General features: G+C 19.1%; 5 protein-coding genes, 1 non-coding gene and 1 pseudogene across 6 annotated transcripts, besides 1 other annotated feature; 3 read left to right on the top strand and 4 right to left on the bottom strand.

Annotated features, from left to right (window-relative positions):
* Positions 1 to 625: 625 nt before the first annotated feature.
* MCA1 (metacaspase 1, putative) lies at positions 626 to 2,326 on the bottom strand (the record flags this gene model as incomplete). Its single annotated transcript, XM_028677420.1, has 1 exon — positions 626 to 2,326. One exon carries the CDS (start codon positions 2,324 to 2,326, stop codon positions 626 to 628), a length of 1,701 nt encoding a protein of 566 aa, XP_028533812.1.
* A 1,036-nt stretch (positions 2,327 to 3,362) lies between these two features.
* PRELSG_1115500 (conserved Plasmodium protein, unknown function) lies at positions 3,363 to 5,066 on the top strand (the record flags this gene model as incomplete). The annotated part of the gene is made up of 1 exon (XM_028677419.1): positions 3,363 to 5,066. One exon carries the CDS (start codon positions 3,363 to 3,365, stop codon positions 5,064 to 5,066), a length of 1,704 nt encoding a protein of 567 aa, XP_028533811.1.
* A 1,548-nt stretch (positions 5,067 to 6,614) lies between these two features.
* On the top strand, positions 6,615 to 9,407 carry MCM6 (DNA replication licensing factor MCM6, putative; the record flags this gene model as incomplete). The annotated part of the gene is made up of 1 exon (XM_028677418.1): positions 6,615 to 9,407. One exon carries the CDS (start codon positions 6,615 to 6,617, stop codon positions 9,405 to 9,407), a length of 2,793 nt encoding a protein of 930 aa, XP_028533810.1.
* An 856-nt stretch (positions 9,408 to 10,263) lies between these two features.
* On the bottom strand, positions 10,264 to 13,152 carry PRELSG_1115300 (RAP protein, putative; the record flags this gene model as incomplete). Its single annotated transcript, XM_028677417.1, has 1 exon — positions 10,264 to 13,152. The coding sequence occupies one exon, from the start codon at positions 13,150 to 13,152 to the stop codon at positions 10,264 to 10,266; it is 2,889 nt and encodes a 962-aa protein (XP_028533809.1).
* A 1,198-nt stretch (positions 13,153 to 14,350) lies between these two features.
* Positions 14,351 to 15,877, top strand: SET6 (histone-lysine N-methyltransferase, putative; the record flags this gene model as incomplete). The annotated part of the gene is made up of 1 exon (XM_028677416.1): positions 14,351 to 15,877. One exon carries the CDS (start codon positions 14,351 to 14,353, stop codon positions 15,875 to 15,877), a length of 1,527 nt encoding a protein of 508 aa, XP_028533808.1.
* Positions 15,878 to 16,703: 826 nt separating this feature from the next.
* Positions 16,704 to 17,902, bottom strand: CS (annotated as a pseudogene).
* Positions 16,704 to 17,902: a sequence feature (hypothetical protein, pseudogene).
* A 1,868-nt stretch (positions 17,903 to 19,770) lies between these two features.
* Positions 19,771 to 19,843, bottom strand: PRELSG_1115100. The gene has a single exon. It is a non-coding gene; the product is annotated as a tRNA-Thr (tRNA).
* Between the last annotated feature and the right edge of the window lie 1,789 nt (positions 19,844 to 21,632).

The raw sequence follows: 21,632 nt of genomic DNA, 5'->3' as shown, positions 1-21,632 counted from the left end.
AAAGCTTAAAACTATTTTTAAGTTGTAAAAAAAATACCTAAAACAGTTTGAAGAAAACATTCTTTTAATTCTTATTAAAAGAGTAAGTAAAAAAATTAGGTGAGTAATTAATTATGTTTTAATAAATAGAAAAAAAAAAAAAAACATAAAATAAATATTAATTAGAATATAAATAAAATTTAAAAAAAAAGCAAATTTGCTTTTTTTTTAATTCCATTTTTTATTTTTCTTTATTACAAAAATAAATTAAGAAAATATTTTAATTAACATTAGATAAATAAAAATTATGGATTTGTGTTTAGATGTATAAAATAAAATTTTGTATTGACAAAAAATACAATTTTCATTATTTTTTTTTTTTTTTTCATCCTTATAATTATACTGAAACAAATTAATTCATAATAACTAAAAAAAGGAGGAAAAATATGTCTGAATATGTTAATTAATCTTCTACTTTTTTTAGTAGAAAAAAAATTGCTGAATCTTAATAAGATTGTTTATTTGAACTATCGAATTTTTATATATTGATAATATTGCGCTTTTTCAATAGATACTAAAGCATTAAGAAATGTATTTAAAAGGAATATAGTATTACATATTCCTATACTCATATTTAAGTTTTCTTCTATATGGCAAAATACTTTTTTTTTTTTTTCTCCCTCTTTGTTTTAATATGTTCATTGATTATAAGTCCTAATTTTTTATTTTTATTTTTGAGAATATGCTCAAAATCAAATATTCTATCTAAACTAAATTTTTGAGAACTCATAAAATATATTTTTTGATTATGATACGCTTTAATATAATAATTTATATTCTGTAGCAAATATTCATATGTTAAATAATTTTGACTTGTACTTAAAACATGTATCATTGCTGTAACTAATGAACCCCCAGGTGCATTACTTTTATTATCAATTTCATTTGCATATTTTCCATCTTTGCATCCACTAAATTGACTAACATCACAAACAACATGAAAAGGATTTTTTTCTTCCTTCCATTTTTTTGACTTTAATTTATACTTGTAAGCTAAATCTAAACAAGTTCCTGAGCTACAACAATCAACAACAGATATTAATTTCACTCCATTGTTTAAAGGTTGAATTAAATACCTATGTAAATCATTATCAGTAATTTCTCCTTCAGTTTTAAAGTCGCATGGAAGTATAGTTTCATTATATCCATCTTCTTCTATGTGCATATGATCTTCTTGTTGTGATCCATGTCCAGAATATAAAAAAAAATATATATCTCCTGGTTTGTTATCTGTAGTTAGCCATGTTAAAGCTGACAAAATGTTCTTTCTTGTAGGCCTATAATTTGGGTTACTTTCATTATCAATTAATCTTATCATAGTCATTGATGAATCATGAAAATCATATTTTGATATAAGTAAATTTTTCATTCGCAATGTATCATTTACACATCCTCTTAATTCATAATTAGAACCATAGTAATTTATTCCTATCAGTAAAGCCTTTTTTTTGTTTTGTGGAGAAAAATAAAGAAATTTTTCTGAATAAGGAGATGATACTGAATTATCTTCATAATACATTGTCTGAGGCAAGAATGCATCTCTGTAATTGTTGTTATTATTATCTAAATTATTTGCATTAGTAAGATTATTTATATTACTTAAATGATTTAATGGATACATTATTTGATTAGTCATAGGATTGTAAATACTACTATTGTTTGCATTACTATAATAATGATCATTAGCCATGCCTAATGGAGGATTTATAACGTTTACATGAGGAACCATATTATATGTTGTATTTGTCAATCTATATTCATTTTCTGCAAATGGAATATTATTTTGAAATGAGGAATTATTATTAACAAAAACTTCTTTCTGAAGGTCTATCATAGCATTCTCCTCATTAAAGTTTTTTAAGATGGCATCTTTTATTTCCTTATCTGATTTATTAGGAAATCTTTCTTTTAAATTATAAAATATGATATCACCTTCACTTTTAATTATAAAAACAGATAACTTTAAGCTGCATTTTTTTAAAACATCTATTAAATTTATTTTTTGTTTAACTGTTCTTTCTTTTCTAATAAATTGAAGGGGAAAAAATGTGTAAGCTACTTTTCTATTTACTATTCCATTTATCCATACTTCAATAAAAAGTATTTCTTTATTATCTTCTGATTTTTCCAATGGAAATGTAAACTCCTCATTAATTTTATAAGTAAAGTCACGCAGTTTAGCACTTTTATATTTTTTATTCTTCCAATATACTTTTACATAATATATAGAATGATCATTATCATTTAAATCTGATAGCTCAAATACTTTTAAATAAATTTTTTCCATTTTTCACATATACAAATATATATATGTAATTTTTCTACTAAAAATAAATTATATGAAGTTATTTATGAATTCTATTAATATAAAAAAAAAAAAATATATTAAAACAGAATAAATCCAAAGTAAAATAAAACAAATAAAAAAAAAAATCAAACAAAAATTAAAAACATAAAAATTTCTTATTTTTGAATTATTTGAATTAAAACAAAACTAATTAAATTTCCAAAACATAATTTTAAAAATTTATATGCATGAACTGTTTTACTACATTTATTTCCTCATTTTATAATTTATAAAAATATACATAAATTTACTAAAACAATAAAAAGCAAACTTTAGGATAAAGAAAAAAATATGTTTCGTATTTTTTATATAAATTTATTTTACACTTTTTTAATTTAAAAAAAAAAAAAATGTAAAATAAAACTATTTAATAAAAAAAAAAAAAAAATAAAAGAATAAAATAAAATAAAATATAAACTTAAAAATTTAATTATATATATAAAATAAGTATTTTTTAAATGTGTACACAACACATTATTATTATAAATATGTCATATCATATTAAAAAATTTTCCAAATATCTAATGAAACATGGAAAGTATTACACTTTTAAAAAAAGAAAAAAGAGAATAAACTAAAAAAATGATACAAATTTAAAAAAAAAAAAAATTCTATAAAAATAAGATATTCATTTTTTTTTGTTACTTTTTTTAAAATTCTAATTTTATTAAGGATAATTTATATTATTGAAACTATTTAAAAATAGTATCTTGAATTATCTTAATATTTCAAAATTCGTTTCGTATAATTAAAACTATTTTATTTTTTTTTTTTTTTTAATCTATTTAAAGTTTTAATAAATTTTTAACCTATTTGAATATTTTTCATAATTATTTTTTTTTTTTTATTTTAATTCTTTATTTTTTTGAAATTTTTTATTTAATTTTATTATTCTTAATTTATATTCTATTTTTTATATGGACGTTTTTCCTATTTATTTCATTCTGTGGTTATACCAGTAAAAAAAAGAAAAATAATGAGCAGCAATATTAAAGAGTTAATTAAAAAAGAAAAGGAGAGAAGAAAATTAATGAGAAATGAAAAAAAAAAGGAAGAAAAAATAAAACTAGAAATAAATTCAAATTTTTCCGAAGAGAGTAATTTAAAGATTCCCAAGAACCTCTTTTTAAATATACAAAATAATTATGAAAATAATGCTGAAGATAGTTTCATAAAAAATAAAAATTTAAATATAAATGATATATCAAAGGAGTGTAATGCCCTAAATGAAGAATATTGTAAAGAGCCAACAGCTCCAGTAAATAAGCTAAATAAAAACAATAATTTAAAAGAAGCATTTTCAGAATATAATAATATAAAGAATAGCTATTTTTTTGAGGAAAATGAAAATAAGGATACTAATAAAAGTATTATGAAAGATAAAAATAGCATTTCTATAAATATAAAAAACGAAGATAGCTTACCTGAAGATTTTTTTGATAGTTTTAAAATATGTGATAATAAAAATAATAAATCAGATATAAAAAATGGTGATAAAATAGAAACAAAAAATAATCTTAATAATAATTTGAAAAATCACAGCGAGAACGAAAAAGGGAAGAAAGACGAGATTATGAAAACTTTTTCTGACACTCATTTTGTTAGAAACTCAAAAAATGATATGATAAAGAACTATTCAGGTGATAAATCAAACCTATCAGTTGAACAGCAGAATGAATGCATCATTGAAAATGAGTTTGAAAATGAAAAAGATGACAATGTAGAAATATTAGAAACATATGAAATTATTGAACCAACTACTTATAATTTAGATTTAAAAGAAAATAAGAATTTTCTTAAGAGAAAATTAGAAAAAAGAAAAAAAATAGAAAATAATGAAAATGAAGAAGATGAAGTATATAAAAAAAAAAAAAAAGATTCAAATACAGACAATTATAATAAAAATAATGAAATAGGAAATAATGATTATATAATGAACTTATTTGATAATAATTTAGATGATTTAATATATTATAAACCATCAGATACAGCATATTATGAAGAACTTGATTACTTACATAAAATGTTAGTAGAAAAAAAAAAAAATATATTAGGAAATATGTATGATGAAGAAAATGAAAAAAATAAAGAGAATGAAGTGAACATCCTTGAAGAATTAAATGAATTTCATAAAAAAAAAAATAAAAAAGAAAATGAAAAAAATTCCAATTTTAACATTGATGAAATATATGAAATATTAAATATAAAAAAAGGTGAACATAAAAATGATTATTTAAATGATATAACGAATAAAAACGAAGAAAGTAATTCAATAGAAAAAAATACGCAAAATGAAAATATACCAAAAGGGTTTTTTGATGATAAAGAAAAAGAAATTTTTATTAGAGAAAAAGTATCTTTATCTACTTTAGATCAAAAAATAGCAGAGGTTAAGAAACAAAAAAAAAAAATTTTATTAGAATATAAAAATGTAGAAAACATTTATGAAGAAAAGATGAATAATTACATTGATTATTTATATGACGATAAATATGATAATAAAACAGAAATTTTGAATGAATTAAAAACAAAAGTTATTAATGTAAATCATTTGAAAGATAAAGTCAAAAAAATAAAAAAGCAAAAAAACAAAATAACAAAACATAAAAAAAAAGTAAATACTAAGCTTGATGTCACTAATCAAATTTTTTCTGACTGGAGAAAAAAGAGTTTTTTTTAATCAACAAGAAAGCATATTATTTATAATAGAAAATACAAGTTAGAATACTAGATACCAATATATATATATATATATATATATATATATATATATATATATACAAAAAAAGAAAAACAAAAAATATTGGAATTAAATTTTATATTTAACTGGATAAGAATGAAATTTTAAAAATAATATTAAAATTAAATTAAATTTTTAAGTATGCATTATACATAAAATATTAAATCGTAAAATATAAATATACAAATAAAAATATATATAAAACTTCATTTTTATTTTTAAATAGACGAAGGTGCATATCTTTTTAAAATTATTTCGTTTGAAAATTTTATCCATTGGATTTTATGTCACTTTTTAATATATATATATATAGATGGATATATTTCATACCCTTTTAAATTCACAGGCTTCCTTTTTTTTTTTTTTTTTTTTGTAAGCCTTTTCTTACATTTTTATGCATTTAAAATGTAATTCCTACTTATCTTAGAATCATTGATATTCTTTTTTAAATTCATAAAAAATACTAATTTTTTTTCATAGAATAATTAAAAAAAAAAAAAAAGCATATGCTGCACTTCTAAAGTTATTTTTATGATAAATATATATAATTTTTTTTTTCCTTTTTTGTCTTTTTTTTTTATGTTTCAATTATTAAAATTTTAATAAATCCTATTAACTCATTAAGTTAAAATTCCTATTTTTCTAAATCACAATTTTTCCTTTTTTCATATACAAAAAAACCTTTAAATAACATTAAAATTATTTTGTGTTTTAATCATTAATATCATATATGCTATTTCCCTTTTTTTTTTTTTTTCTTGTCAACTTTTAATTAATAAAATAAAAAAAAATAAGAATTAATAAATTATATTTCTTCATATATATATATTCAAAGAATACTGAAGTGTTTTGGGTTAAAAAGCATGTATTTTTTTTTTTTTATACACCTTAAAAAGTGAGAAAAAAAAAAAAAAAGAATTAAAAATAAATAAATTGAATATATAACTAAAAGATACAAATGAATGAGCGCAAAAAAATTAAGAAAAAAATGTAAAAAATGCTTTCAAAAATGTAGAAAATATTGCAAAAAATATGAAAAATATTATAAAAAATACATAAAATATTGTAAAGAATATAAAAAATATTATAAAAAATATAAAAAATATTATTATAAAAAACATAAATAATTTAAGTTTTTTTTTTTTTAAATATTATAATTTAAAAAAGAGAATCTATTTCTATTATATTTCCTAATTTGTATACTTAATGATTTACACAGTTTCTTATTCCTGTTTTATCTTAAAAATTATGCAGAAATTTTATGAATAGTAAGTTATTATTAATTGCATATATATATATTTAAAAATTTTTTTTTTGTTGGAATATATTTTTATTTAAAAATTTTCGTTTTCTTTGATTATATTCTTAAGAAATTTATTAAAAGAAAAAATAATTTTTTTTTAAAACATTATCTATTAAGCATTACATGAGCATACACATTTTTGAATACTGAAAAACTACTTATGTATTTAAAAGTATTTAAAGAAAATGTCTTCTTTATTTAATGAAAGTGAATTATCTGGTTTAGATGCTCATAGTGCCTTCGGAAATAGTGAAACTTCTAGTAATCAAAAAAAAAAAAGAAAGTTAGATGAAAATTCAAATTTAAATAGAAATAATGTAGTAGAAGAAGAGGTAGAAGATGAAGAGGAAGAAGAAGAAGAAGATGAAGAAGACGAACCATCTTATGTTCAAGATGAAAATATGGCAAAGGTTTTTGAAAAATTTTTAAAGACTTTTTCTGAAAAAAAAGGAGATGAAGATGATGACGATAATGTATGGAAAGATAATTTAAATTTTGACTTTCCAAGCAGTTTAGAAATATCAAAAGATGCTCATTATGTATTATTATTATTTTCAATTCTTCAAAATTCATATTCAAGGAATAAAGTTTTAGTAGTGGATATGAAACATGTATTGATGTGGGAACCCACCGATAGAAATCGTTTTGATATAGGAAGCCAATTATATATGTATATAAAAAGGCATTTTTTGAGAATATTAGATATATTTGAACAAAAAGTACAAAATTTAGCAGAAAATATTAATCCTATAAAAACAAAGGAAGTAGGAAAAATATGCTTAAGATTTTATAATAAAAAAAATCCTATACATTCTTTAAGGAGTTTGAGATGTGAAATGCTAGGGGAAATGATAAGTGTCCGTGGACAAGTAACCAGAACATCTGACGTTAGACCTGAATTAACATTAGCAGCTTTTAAATGTAATGAATGTGGGAATATAATCAATGGTGTTAAACAGCAGTTTAGATATACTCAACCAAGTAAGTGTCCTTCAGCTAGTTGTAGTAACATGTCTGATTGGTCTTTGGTTTTAGAACAATCTTATTTTGTTGATTGGCAGAAAATAAGATTACAAGAAATTGCACAAGAAAGTCCACCTGGTTCTATGCCTAGAAACATGGATGTAATATTAAGAAACGATATAGTGGATAGTGTTCATGCAGGAGATAGAATTATAGTAACAGGATGCTTGATAGTAGTTCCTGATATTCCAACTTTAATGAAACCAGGAGATATACCCCGAAGTGTGGCTAGGCAAATGTTAAGAAAAAATGAAAACTCCCTGGTATCTCAAGGATTAACAGGAATTAAAGGAGTGGGGATACAAGACTTAAATCATAAATTGTGTATATATGCGTGTCAAATAGAAAAATTAAATAATTCGAAAAAAGATAGTTCTTTTGATGAAGAAGCTCAAGTAGATATTAATTGTGAAGAAATTCTTAATTGTGATGATTTAAAATGGTTAAGGGACATTGCAACGCATCCCAATACAGTAGATATATTAGCAGAATGTATTGCTCCAAAAATTTGGGGAAATCTTGAAATTAAAAAAGGAGCATTATTAATGATGACAGGAGGTGTTCAAAAAATTACTTCTAATTGCAAATTAAGAGGAGATATAAATATGTGTATAGTAGGGGATCCAGGTACAGCTAAAAGTGAGATTTTAAAATATGTCGAAAGTTTTGCTCCCAGAGCTATTTTTACTTCAGGAAAAGGATCTACTGCAGCTGGTTTAACTGCAGCTGTTCATCGAGATCCAGATCAAGGAGATACAGTTTTAGAAGCAGGAGCTTTGATGTATGCTGACCAAGGTATTTGTTGTATCGACGAATTTGATAAAATGGATGAAAAAGATAGAGTAGCAATTCATGAAGCAATGGAACAGCAAACTATTTCTATTACAAAAGCTGGTATACAAGCTACTCTTAATGCTAGAGCTTCTGTTCTTGCTGCATGTAATCCTAAATATGGGAGATATGATTCTTTAAAAACATTTGCTCAAAATGTTAATATTCCTGCTCCTTTATTGTCACGTTTTGATTTATTTTACACAATGCTTGATACCGTTGATATTGATAAAGATACTAATATTGCTAATCATTTAGTATCAATGCACTGTGGAGAAGAGGCAGAAAAGCATCTTAAAACTCATGCAGGAAAATTAGATACTGTAAAATTAGAAATTTATTTAGAACTTAGCAAAAGAGTGAAACCATTATTAACAGATGAAGCAAAATATAAATTAATACATTATTATGTGTCATTCAGAAATATTGAATATTCTCCGGGAGCTCAGAGATCTATGAGAATGACTGTTCGTCAATTAGAATCTCTTATTAGATTAAGTGAAGCTGTTGCTAAATTAAAGTTTTCTCATTTTGTTGATGTTAAACATGTTGAAATTGCTTGTTCTATTTTTAAAGCTTCCATGAAAAAAATATCCAATGAAAAAGAAATTAATTTAGATGAAGAATTTGATAAAACTAATAACTCTTTGATACATAATAAAGGAAATAAACAAGATCAAGAGAATGATAAAAATGAACAAAATAAAAAAATTACAACAATTAAAGCTAGTGAATATCAATATATATCAGCTATAATTTTTGAAATTATTAAAGAGTACGAATTTAATAATAACAGTGAGAGCATTACACAAGATCAATTAATAGAATTATATTTGAAAAATTATGCTAAAGCAGAATCTAGTGAGCAAGTAGACGAATGGATTTATAAATTAAAAAAAATTATTCACAGATTAATAAACCAAGATATGAAACTATTATCAGAAACAAATGAACAAGAACCTACTAATTTTATTTTAAGAATTCATCCAAATTATGCAGGTCCAATTATGGAAAATGTATCCAATAAAAATATGTATGGTTACAATACATTTAAGAATTACCAAAGTCAAGATAAAATACCTGAGGATGATGTGGACTTTCAAGAAGATATTGACAACTTTTAGATATTTTTATTCCTATATTTATCAATATATCTTATTTTTTTTTAAATTGTAAATAGTATTCAAAGAAAAAAATAGCATCTTAAATACTATCAAAAGGATTGAAGAATATTAATATAATTTAAAAAATTTATATTTATATTTATATTTGATCAATATAAAATCATATTTTTAGATATACATATTAACTTTAAAAAAAAAATTACAAAATTGTTTTTATTTTGAAAATTACAAACAAATAATTTTATGACTGATAAAAAAATATATATCATACTAAATCAAATAGGGTATTAATAAATTAATTTTAAATTTATCAATAGGGTACGCATTAAAATAATAGTAAGAGTATTAAAATTTGTCTTTAAATAATCACAATGTATACAAAAAAAAAAAAAAAAAAAGATTGTAAATTACTTAAAATTATAAAATATTTTTAATATTTATGCATGTTTATTATACTACTTAATATGTAAAGACGTATTTCGTAATTATATTTATAGAATTTTTTCAGTAACAAATATTCATTTATATTTTCCTATTTTTTTTTATTTTTTCTATCTATATATATACAATTTTTATTATGATTAATTTGTATCATTAAAATATAATAAAAATTTAATATATATATATATATATTATTTTTTAATTTTTTATTATTTTAAAAATATATAGAATTTTTTTTTAAGTATATATATAGATAGATAAATTATATAGAAAATTTTTTTTGGTTATAAAACCTCTTTTTTAATATTTATATTGATAATCAAATTTCTTACATATATTTATTAATAAAAATAAACAAATAATTATTAAGCATACAAAAAAAGAAGAAGGAAAATTTTTTAAGTTTATTAGAAAGTTATATATGTTTACTTTTTTTTTTTAAAAATTTTAATTTATTTTTTTTTCTTAAATCTTCAATATCACTTAAAAATTTTGTCTTTTTTTCGCACTGTTGGATAGATTCTTTAATTTTTGATAACTCACTTTTTTTCAAGGTAGTATCATTTTTTTGACTAAGGGGTAATATACTTCTTAGATTAAAGGTAGAATTGCTAGATATTAATTTTTTTATATATGCTTTTTTATCTAGATCTGTTTTTAATAATCCCCAATCATAATAAGGTATAGTAATAACTACATATCCTAAATCATTTAGCAATTTGTGTTTTAGCTTTGATAATGAAGTATAACACTTGGTATTTCTATAAAAATGATTTTCTCCGTTAACTTCTATTATTAATTTTTTTTTATTTTTGCAATTTTTTGTTTCATTACTAAAGTTAGTAATTTCTTTATTCAAGATATTATTTTTTTTTATGTAACGCTGATTTGATTCTTCATTACTTATGCTTACATTGTTGCTTTTATTAGATATATTTGTAAAATTAGAGAAATTTTCAGTTTTCGACATTCTTTTATCTTTGCTAATGAGATAATTTTTTGGTATATTATAAATGGTTTCATCTTCTTCAACAAAATCAATATTATAAGGACCAATAGGTACTTCCTCTGACATATTTAAATTAAAAGTTAAAAGAATATTTTTTACATTTTTTTGTAAATCTGACTTAATATGATATTCTACAGTTTTTTCCTTGTTTTTAATACAATTTATATATTCTAAACATTCATCATTTAAACAATTATATACATTAGGTACATGTTGTGTTCTCAATGATAATTCACATATTTTTAATTGAGTTAAATAAATATTATCCAAAAGTATATCATATTTTATTAAATTTTTAATTATTAAATTATATATATGTGCATTTTCAAAGGAAAAGTAACACAAACTTAATAATAATTTTATTAATAATTTATAACTTATTAGGTGTATTACCTTTTCATTTATGATATAATTTACATCCTTAACTAATTTTTCTTCGTATATATCTAATTTAAATAGACAGTACAGTATTTTTATTTTATCACATATATCAATGGATGTATAAAAATAAGAATTTTTTATTTCTATATTTGATTTATAAATCATTTTATTTAAATTAATTAAGTTATTATTAATATTTGTTTCATCTTTTTTATTTATGATACTATTGGATATAGAATAACTCCCATTTTTTAATTTAACCTTATTTTTTTGTTCTGTTAATTGTTTTTCATTATTTATTGTATTTTTATTTTCAATCCAGTTTTCATTTTTTCTATTCTTTGAGTTATCTATATTATCAGAATTATTAGTTGTATCTTTTATAATACAATTTTTTTGTTTCTCATTAGGAATATGAACATTTCCATCCTTTCTTGAAAGGTTGTTATTTTGTGAAAATAGATGAAATAGCAAGCATGTAATCACATCATTTTTCCTATATTTATGTAGTCCATATGATTCTAAAAGAATGATTAAACTATTTGAATCATAAATTTGATCATTTATATTTTTTAAAAATGTGGAATCAAATATTTCAATAGTTTTAGATGGAAATAATTTATTTTTTGCTAATAAAAAAAAAAAAACTATTAAATTATTTGAAAATTGTAAATAATTTTTGAAGGTATTTAATATACTTTTATAAAACATGTGATAATCTAACTGCAAAAATAAATAACATTGCATGATAAAAAAAATTTTATTTACTGAAATATAATCCATATCAATATATTTTTCATCTGATTGAAGAAATACATTCTTTAATTTATATGCTACCTCATTTAATAAACTTAAATGAATATATTTCAAATCTCGTAAGCTTTTACTAATACTAAGTAATATTTCTAAAAGAAAAGTCTTTTCCTTACTAAATGATGTTATATTATTATCGTCTTTATTATTATATAAAATAGAGTTATTCATGTTTTCAGTTCTTTCTTCGTTTTTGATATTTTTGAATATTTCATTTTTTATATTTTCTCTATCTTTTTCTATGTTACTACAGTGTTTTTCATATTTACATGTATCTTTTAATTTTTTCTTCAATGTAATTCCATTATTATAATTATTTAAATTTTTATTGAATTTTTCCTTATTTTTTATATCATTTGAAAGAATTTTAATTTCTTCGCTAATTTTTTTCTTTAGATTATAAGAATAAGTATTATCTTTATGTAAAGTAAATAACTCTTCAAAATTAAACGTTAACTTATCACATATAATTTTTATTAAAGGCCAGTTAAACCGTTTTAAATTTTTAAATTTGAAATCCTGTTTCATAACATTTATTCTGCTAAAAATAGAAAGAAAACATATAAGATCATCTATTTCATATTCACCATTTTTTATGAAGATAGAGCATTTACTCATATATGAATCTAATATAAAATTATCAATTAACTTTAAATTAATTAAAATGTTCATGGTATGAATTAACATTTTACTAGTATATAAGTAATGTATTTTTAACTTTATGCTATTCATAATGTTCATACAAACTTTATCGTAATAATTATGAGAAAATTCATCTTGAAAATAGGGGTAGTTTTTATTAAATAACACTAACATCAGTAATAAATTTTCAATAGAAGTATCATCCCCTTTTAATATTATTTTCATTACTAATTTTTTAAAAGTTTCTAAATTTATTTTTTTTAATTCTAAAAATTTCCTTAGATTTTCTAGAGGAAAGTCTTCTATTTTATTATCAATTTTACTTGAACTTAGTTCAAATGTTGTAAAGAACTGTTTTATTTCAATTTTATTACATTTTTTACTATTTAAAAATGTGTATGTAGTTCTTTTGAAAGATTTACTCAAAAAGATATTATTCTTATTTCTTATAATAAACATATTTTAAAATGTATAATAGTCATTTTTTCTTTTTTTTTACAAATAAAAGTTATTAAATATCCTATTGTATAGAAGAAAAAAAGAATATATATATATATATATATATATATATATATATATATATATATATATATATATATATATATGCATAATAAAAACCACTTTTATTTTTTAATAAATGCAAAATTCCTCTTTCTATATGGTTATATAAAGTGCATATCTTTTCTAATAATATATAAAAAAAAAAAAAATTTCATATACTACTATAAATTTAAAAATATCCCTTAATTCTTTAGTAATACTCCTGTTTTTTTATAATGTTAATTATTTTTGTTTCTTCTATATTGAATGTTTTTATGCCTCTTTAATTTTTCTTTTTTTTATATATAAAACCTTTAAAAGTATTTACTATTTTTTTCATTTTTCTTTTTAAACACTGAATTTACAATTTTTTTTATCTAAAATATTATATATAATTATCACCTTAATATTAAATAATGTTACAGTATACTATTGGTCTCCTTAATGTAATCCCTCAAAAAAAATTTTGAAGAATATTTTTAATAAAATTAATATATATAAAATACTCTCTCAAGATGAGCTTTTTCTTTTTTCTTTTAAGTTCTATACCTTAAGGATTTAATATTTTAAAAGTAAAATGAAGAAGAAAATGTAAAAATTAAACTTTAGTAAGAATGACAAAAAATTAAATAAAAAATTTTGTTAAAAGAACAAAGCTAATTTTCTTTCATCATGCTATTTTTTTAATAGCAATACATAATTAAAATCTATATAAAATAGATAGAACTTTTGTAAACATATGACATTAAATAAAATCCTATGAATTATTAAAATTTATTTTTATTATTCATAAGTTTAAAATTTTTTTTTTTTCTTATGCTTATTGAAGAAATTTTTTTTTTTACACTTTATTTCTCAAACTTTAAGAGTTTTTTTTTATGAAAATTGTTTTTTCTTACATATTCAGGAACTTTTTAATTTTTTCATTCTAAAGGAAAATTTTCTTCAAATTCTTAAGAGCATTTTTTTTCTATTTAATAACATTTTTCTTTATATTTTGAAGATAATTTTTAAAAAAAGTTAATATTTTTAATAAAATTGCAATATATATGTATTCTTTAATATTATAAAATTAAATTAAAATATGTAAATTTTTATTTTTATCTTTTTTAATGAAATGTATAAGATAGAATATAAAGAAGATAGAGGAAAATGCGTAGTTGCTGTTAATCAAATCCGAGCAGGCTATTGCATAGTTGAATCTCACCCTGAAATATTTATACCTCTTTGTGTTAAGTATATGACACCAAGAATAATAGATGCGGATAATAAAAAAAATAATTATAAGATAATAAATATATGTTTCTATTGTTTTGAAAAATTTAATAAATGTATTTATTGCCCTAATTGCAAGTATGTTGTATACTGTAGTGAAATATGTTTAGAACGAGCATGGAAATCACATAGAGAAGAATGTGATATTTTTAAATCAAATATTTTTGATAGGTATTGCCCATCTATAACAATGAGATTAGTGATTAATTGTTATTTAAATCATTTTAATTTTTATGATTACTGTGGAAGTATTACTGAATTAACAAAAGAAAAATATGAGAAATTTAAGTATCCTGCCTATATTGTAGCAGTAGCACTCATGAGCAAAAAAAAAAAAATATTTCATAATTTTGAAGATAATGAGAGTATTCTTAAAAATATTATAGAAAAATTTGTAAAAATTTCCAAAAATACTTTACAGATAATTGATAACGAATTAGAACCAGCTGGTTTAGCTTTTTATAAAAAACCAGTACCTTATTTTAATCATTCATGCTTAAATAATTGTGTTACTATATTCAAAAATCAAAAACTTTTTATAAGAACGTTAATGGATATATATCCAGGTGAAGAATTAACTATAAGCTATATTGATATAGCTTTTGATAGAAATACAAGATTATCAATATGCTTAGATCAATATTTTTTTACATGTTCATGTAAATTATGTAAAGTAAATATTCCTTCTGAATGCCATAATATTTTTAATACTGAGTTTATTTGTACAAACTCAGAAAGTTGCAAGAAATTTCTGAATTATATGGAAATGGTATTAATATCTGAACTAGAGCATAAACAGTGTTATATTAATAAAAATGATTTTAAAACGTATCCTATTTTAAAAAAAACTAATGAAAATGTTTGGAAATGTATGCTATGTAAAGCAGAAGTTCATGATAATATAATAAAAAGTCTTATGGATAAAGAAAAAGAGACAGTTAAAGAAACAATATATTTGGAAACACTATTCAATGAAAAATATTCTTATGATAATAAAAGTGTTTTACAATCACTAAATAAAATTAAATCAAAAATTGATTATTTAACTAATTTTTATCATCATGCTAGATATTCTTTGCAAAAAATGAGAGCCAAAATTTTATATATATCTATACAACTCCAAGAATTTAAATTAGCATATAATATTGCAAATCAATATTTAAAATCAATTGAAGTTTCATATGGAAAAATTTCACCAATATATGGCTATTATATTTTTTTAACAGGAAAATTGGCTTTATTTCTTGATTTGAAATCAGAAGGCTTAAACTTAATTCATAAGGCAAAAAAAAATATAATAAAAACTTATGGGGCTGATTCTCCTTTATACAGAGATTTAGAAAAATTTCTCTATACAAATAAATATTAATTAAATTAAGCATATATATATGTAACATATGGAATCTTAAGATAAAATTTTGAACAGAAAAGAACAATTTTTTTATTTATAAAATAATAATTTATATAAAACACAAAAAATGAGAAAAATTTTACTTAGTTCTATCCTTTTTTCTAATCATCATAAAATTTTTTAGTGTACGTGCTTAATTTATATCTAATTTAAATTAATTTTTTTTTTTTTTTTATTAAAAAAAATATGATCACCTTTTATTTTTATTACTTTAAATTTTTATAATTTTTAATTCTTCTTTTTAAGATTTTTGTGTTTGAAATTGTTTTTCTTTAATTGCAATTTACAAAATTATATAAAGACAATCATTATGCATTGTGATAATGAAAATTTAATTTAATGAGGTTGAAATTATTCATATTTCTGTATTTATTAAAAGGTTTTACTTTCTAAATATTAAGAAATTTTCAATTATTGTAATAATATGTAAAATTTTTTTTATAAAGGAAAAATAGACTTATTTTTTTTTATTAGGATATGTCAGAAATTTTGAGAAAAGACAAAAAAATATTACTTATATTTCCTTTCATTTAATGTAAAATACGCAGTTTGCTTTATCAAAATAACTAAAAATTTAATTAGTTTTTGATATCTACAAATTTTTTCTTAAATATATTTGTAAAACAAATATAGCTAAAATTTAAGAAAAAAAAAAAAAAAATTACAACATTGTAATTTTAAAAAAAGCTTTAAATTATAAAGGAAACTGTAGTATTACAATGAAAATTTTTATTTGATAACAATTCATAAAAATAATTGAGAATGCTTAAAAAATAGAAACATTATCTTAAGGATACATTAATTTTTGTTTCATTCTCTTCTAATGAATAAGTACAACTACAAAACTGATTTCTCAAAAAATACCAGTAAATAAATTTTTCTCTGTTTAAAAATAAAGGATTTATATATGAAATAAAATCATCTAATAGTAAAATATTAATAAATTCTTTCAGTAAATTATTTTCTCTTTTGATATTAATTTTTTCTACTAATACATATGTTTTTCATTTTAAATATTTTCATATAAATTCATCATTATATATATCATCCACATTTAGAGAATAATGATTTATAAACAAGGGATAAATAATTAAAAGAAAAGGTCTTTATTTTCAATTTTTTACAAATTTACTTCTGGTTAAATCATTTTTAAAACAATATATTATCCCATTTCTTGTATTTCTAAACCTATTTCTATGTTAGTGTCTAGATTAAAAGAATTAGAATAAGCATAATGTTGTTTAGTAACATAATAGTAAATTTTTAATTATAAATCGCATTTATGATCTTCTTTTATTTTTTCTAGTTTTAAAAACAAATTTTCGTGATAAGTATAATCTTCTTTGGAACATTTTCATCACAGAAATTCTTCACATTGAGTTGTGTGTATGTGAACAGTATTACATATGAAACTCAATAAATATATAATATTATTAATTATTTCAAAAAAAAAAAAATAAATAATTTATTTCCATATTTCTTCTATATCTATTTTTAGAACCTATTCTTATATTTTCAAAATATACTATAACTGCACTAAATAAACTCTGTGAAAAAAAACACTATGATTAATTAATTTATCTTTTTGTATTTCTTTAAGATTTGATAAAAATTTTCTTAATTGTTTTTCATTAAGAAAATCTGTATAACTTAAGTAAACTTAAGGCCTCAACATCTAAAAAATATTTATTTACTAAATTTTTTTTTCAGCAATAAAATACATTTCAATAAATTTACTTTTAAAAAAAAATTTCCATTATGTTACCTTTCTTACTCATAAAGTTTATATATACTCCTTTGTTAGAATATCTCATTTTTTTTAATTTTTTTTATTTAAATATTTTTTTTCTAAATTTTTTCTTTTAGAAATATCCATTTATTGTAATGTATTCTCTTTTTTTTTGCTCCATATATTTCTGTCTATATCTTTTGGAATTTTTTTTTTTTTTTCTTTTTATTAGTTCCTTTTTATTTTTTGGTGGAAACTAGAAAAAAGTTCCTAATAAAAAAGTGTATTTTTTGAAAAAATTGAAAAAAATACATATAAAAAAAAAAATTTATTATGAATAACAAAATTACGCTAAAAAAAAAATCAGCTAAAAATTCGTAATAATTTTAAATTGATATGAAAAAGGGTAAGCAAAAATATATATATATATCTATACACATTATTTATGCTTCATGCATTCTATAAAAAAATAAAATAAAAAATACAAGAAATGATTTTTATTACAAATGTTTCAATTTTTTTTTTTTTATTGTATATCTTGCTATTTGATATAGATGTGTAAATATGTTTTCTGAAATTTTTTCAATACAAGATTATTTAAAATAACATGAAAAAATAAAATATTTTGAAAACTGTGAATTTTTCTTATTTTATAGGACAAAAAAAAAATTTTTTAAAAATAATATTGCATAAGATCTTAATAATTTACACATATAAATTAAAAAATTAATAAATTTTAATAAAAATTGTATACTAAAATATTAAGAATATACAATAAATTAAAAATAATGTATACTATGAATATAACAACTGTGCTTTTTTTTTATATAAGTTATTGAATTAAGATTTTTATGATTTTTATTTTAATAGAGAGCATAAGGATAAATATTAAATTGAATACATTAGCATAGTAAATTAACAACCTTTCATATATATATACAATTATATTTAAATACTTAATTTATAATTAAGTAAATTTTATATCTTACTGAATATCTAAATTCTATTATGTAAGAAAAAAAAAAAAAAAAGAGCAAAATGAAGATTATTATATGCGATAGTTTTTATTTTAAAAAAATATAAAAATGTACTAATTTTTATTTTTGTATGCATTTATTATTTTCTTTGAATGCAACTTTAATATGTTTTCTTTTTTTTTGTTTGTCTTTTTACTATACCAATATAAAAAATTCACAATAAATAAGGGATATATTTCTATATTATGAATGAATTAAATGATACTTGTTATATATTTATTTGGTCATATAATGAGAAATATAAAACTACGAAGAATAAATAGACAATATCTAAATAATATTGTATTTTTTTGAATAATATAAATAAAATTTTTATATTATAAATTTCTCATATTTACACAAAGTATTGTTATATTAACTATTAAATTAAAAGATTTTTTAATTAAAAGTATTATAATAATTTTTATTTATAGCATTATACATTTAAAATTTTTTTTTACAACTTATAAATTTAGAAAAGAAAAAAAAAAAAGTGTATAAAAATATCAAATAAATATTTTTCAATTAAGTAATTTTTTTAATTTTCATAATTTTATTTTTATTTCTGAAAAAATTAATTTCATTAAATTAATAATAATTTTATATTTCAACAAGATATCAATTTTAATAATAATATAGTTTATAATAAACTAAATTTAATAAATGGTATTATTTTATTACAAAATCAAGAATTTAAGAAAATATATATAGCTATACAACAAAACTAAAAAAACTAAAATTTCTTATTTTAAAATAAATCATATATAATTTTTATGCTAAATTTATTGGTAACTTTTTGTTCTAATATATTTATATTCATAAAAAATTTTTATCTTAAAAATATAAAATCACAAAATATACCATCATGTTTGGATTTTATTTTATTATTCTCTTTTTATTTAAATGTATTTTATTTTTATAAGCATATTTTTCCTTGGTATTATAAATGTGTTTACGAATTATAAAGGTAATGGTAATTCCTATTGTTAAGAAATGTCATTTTCCTTTCTAAATTACTAAATTATTACTTTAAATTTTAATGATTGCTTTTATTCAATTTAGATACTCAGAAACTTCAACGTATAGACGAATTATTATTCTTAATAAGCCACCTGTGGGATTCGAACCCACGATCTTTTGATTACGAATCAAACGCATTACCTACTATGCTAAGATGGCTTAAATGCACAAGATTCCTAATTATTATTAAAATTAATATATCTTTAAAAACAACTATTATTATTTTAAAAAATTATAATCATGAAAAATAACCAGAGTAAAAAAAAAATTTTTTAGTATATGTTTCTACTTAATATGAATATAAAAAAAAATTTGAATGTTAAATTTTAGAAATTTACTGAAAATTTATTATTTTCTTAAATACAAAATAATAAATGAACATTTACTTTTTTCTTTGAATCATTTCAAAAGTAATTAGATATAATAATAAATTTTACTATTAAAAATAATAAAATTTTTTATTAAGTAGGATTACTAAAATTTGTTTCCAAATTTTTTTTTTGTTAATTTTTCATAGTCAATCAATAATTATATTACAATTTTTTTAGTGTACAATTATTTGTGTCAATTTGATCAAACACTTTTCACAAAAAGTCTATTTTAGGTATAAAAAATAGTATATTTTTGATATATTATATTCAAATTATATATAAAAAATGTTTATTTATATGATAAACTTTTTTATTTTATTTTACTTCATTTTTCTTTTATAATGTATAAACGTTCATACGAAAAATTAAAATTCTTAAATAGCAAAAAAGAGATGCTTATATTAAAAGTTCTATATATATATTCCTTGAATTTAAAAAAAAAAAAAAAATTATATTAATAAAACAACGTATAATATTTTTTATTTTTATGAAAGATTTATTTTTAATAAATATTTTTTTTTTATTGTATTCTCATTTTGATAAGTATGATATTTTTTATAAAATTTTATGATTCTTTTTTAGAATAATACATAATAATATATAAAATTATTGGTATTTCTCATAATTTAATATTTCCATTGAAAAATAAAAAAAACAAAAAAATAAAAGAGAAATAGGTATATTTATATACATATATATATATATATATAGTAACATATATTAAATAACATGATATATGATTTAACAATAATTGCATTTTAGAGACTTTTTTTTTTATAATTTAAAATTTTTTAAAAATTTTGATTTAATTATTGCCACTATAAATAAAGGTAATTAGCAGCACACTATGATAATAGTTATAGAATAGTGGAATATTTGTTATTAAATGATATAAATATACTATAACTTATAAAAAAAATATATATGAATTAAAATTATTCACTTAATAATCTATAAATTTTGTTTATATTTGTTTTATTTAAAAATTGAAGTGTAATGATATTATGAATTATATAGTAACATTTTCGTTTTATCAAGACTTTTTTTTTTTTACATAAAGAGCAATTTTATGTTAAATAGTTCATGATCATATTTATTTTTGATGTTAGTAAACTTTTAAAGTAAAATTTTTCATAAGAATATTTTAGGATAAATATTCAAAATTTATGATATCCTGTAATTTCCTATATCATATAATCTTTTAACTTTTAACAACTCTTATAAATAGGTTGCCAAACTGTATTTGAAGAATTTTTATAGTGCGTTGTATTTGTTATGTATGATTTTTTTGTAAAAAAATATTACTGATGATTACTACTATTTTATATTATTTTGTATATGCATAAGCATTCTTTATAATTAAGGAAATATATTTCAAAAAAAAAAAAAAATATAAATTATAAATTTCAGTTTTTAATTTTTTGTTTCTTTTCCTAAGAATTTTTATTTTCTTTTTTTGTTTATAGAATTTAAAAAAAAAAAAAGGTCAAAGAATTTTAGTAAAATAGTTTTCTTATGTGAAGAAAAAGTAAAAAAATTGAAAACAAATTATAAATTTAAAATTTTTAACCTAATAT

Source organism: Plasmodium relictum (assembly GCF_900005765.1).
Source record: "Plasmodium relictum strain SGS1 genome assembly, chromosome: 11".
NCBI lineage: Eukaryota > Apicomplexa > Aconoidasida > Haemosporida > Plasmodiidae > Plasmodium > Plasmodium relictum.
The sequence above is the reverse complement of the archived record's forward strand: the minus strand, read 5'-3'. Positions and strand labels throughout refer to the sequence as shown.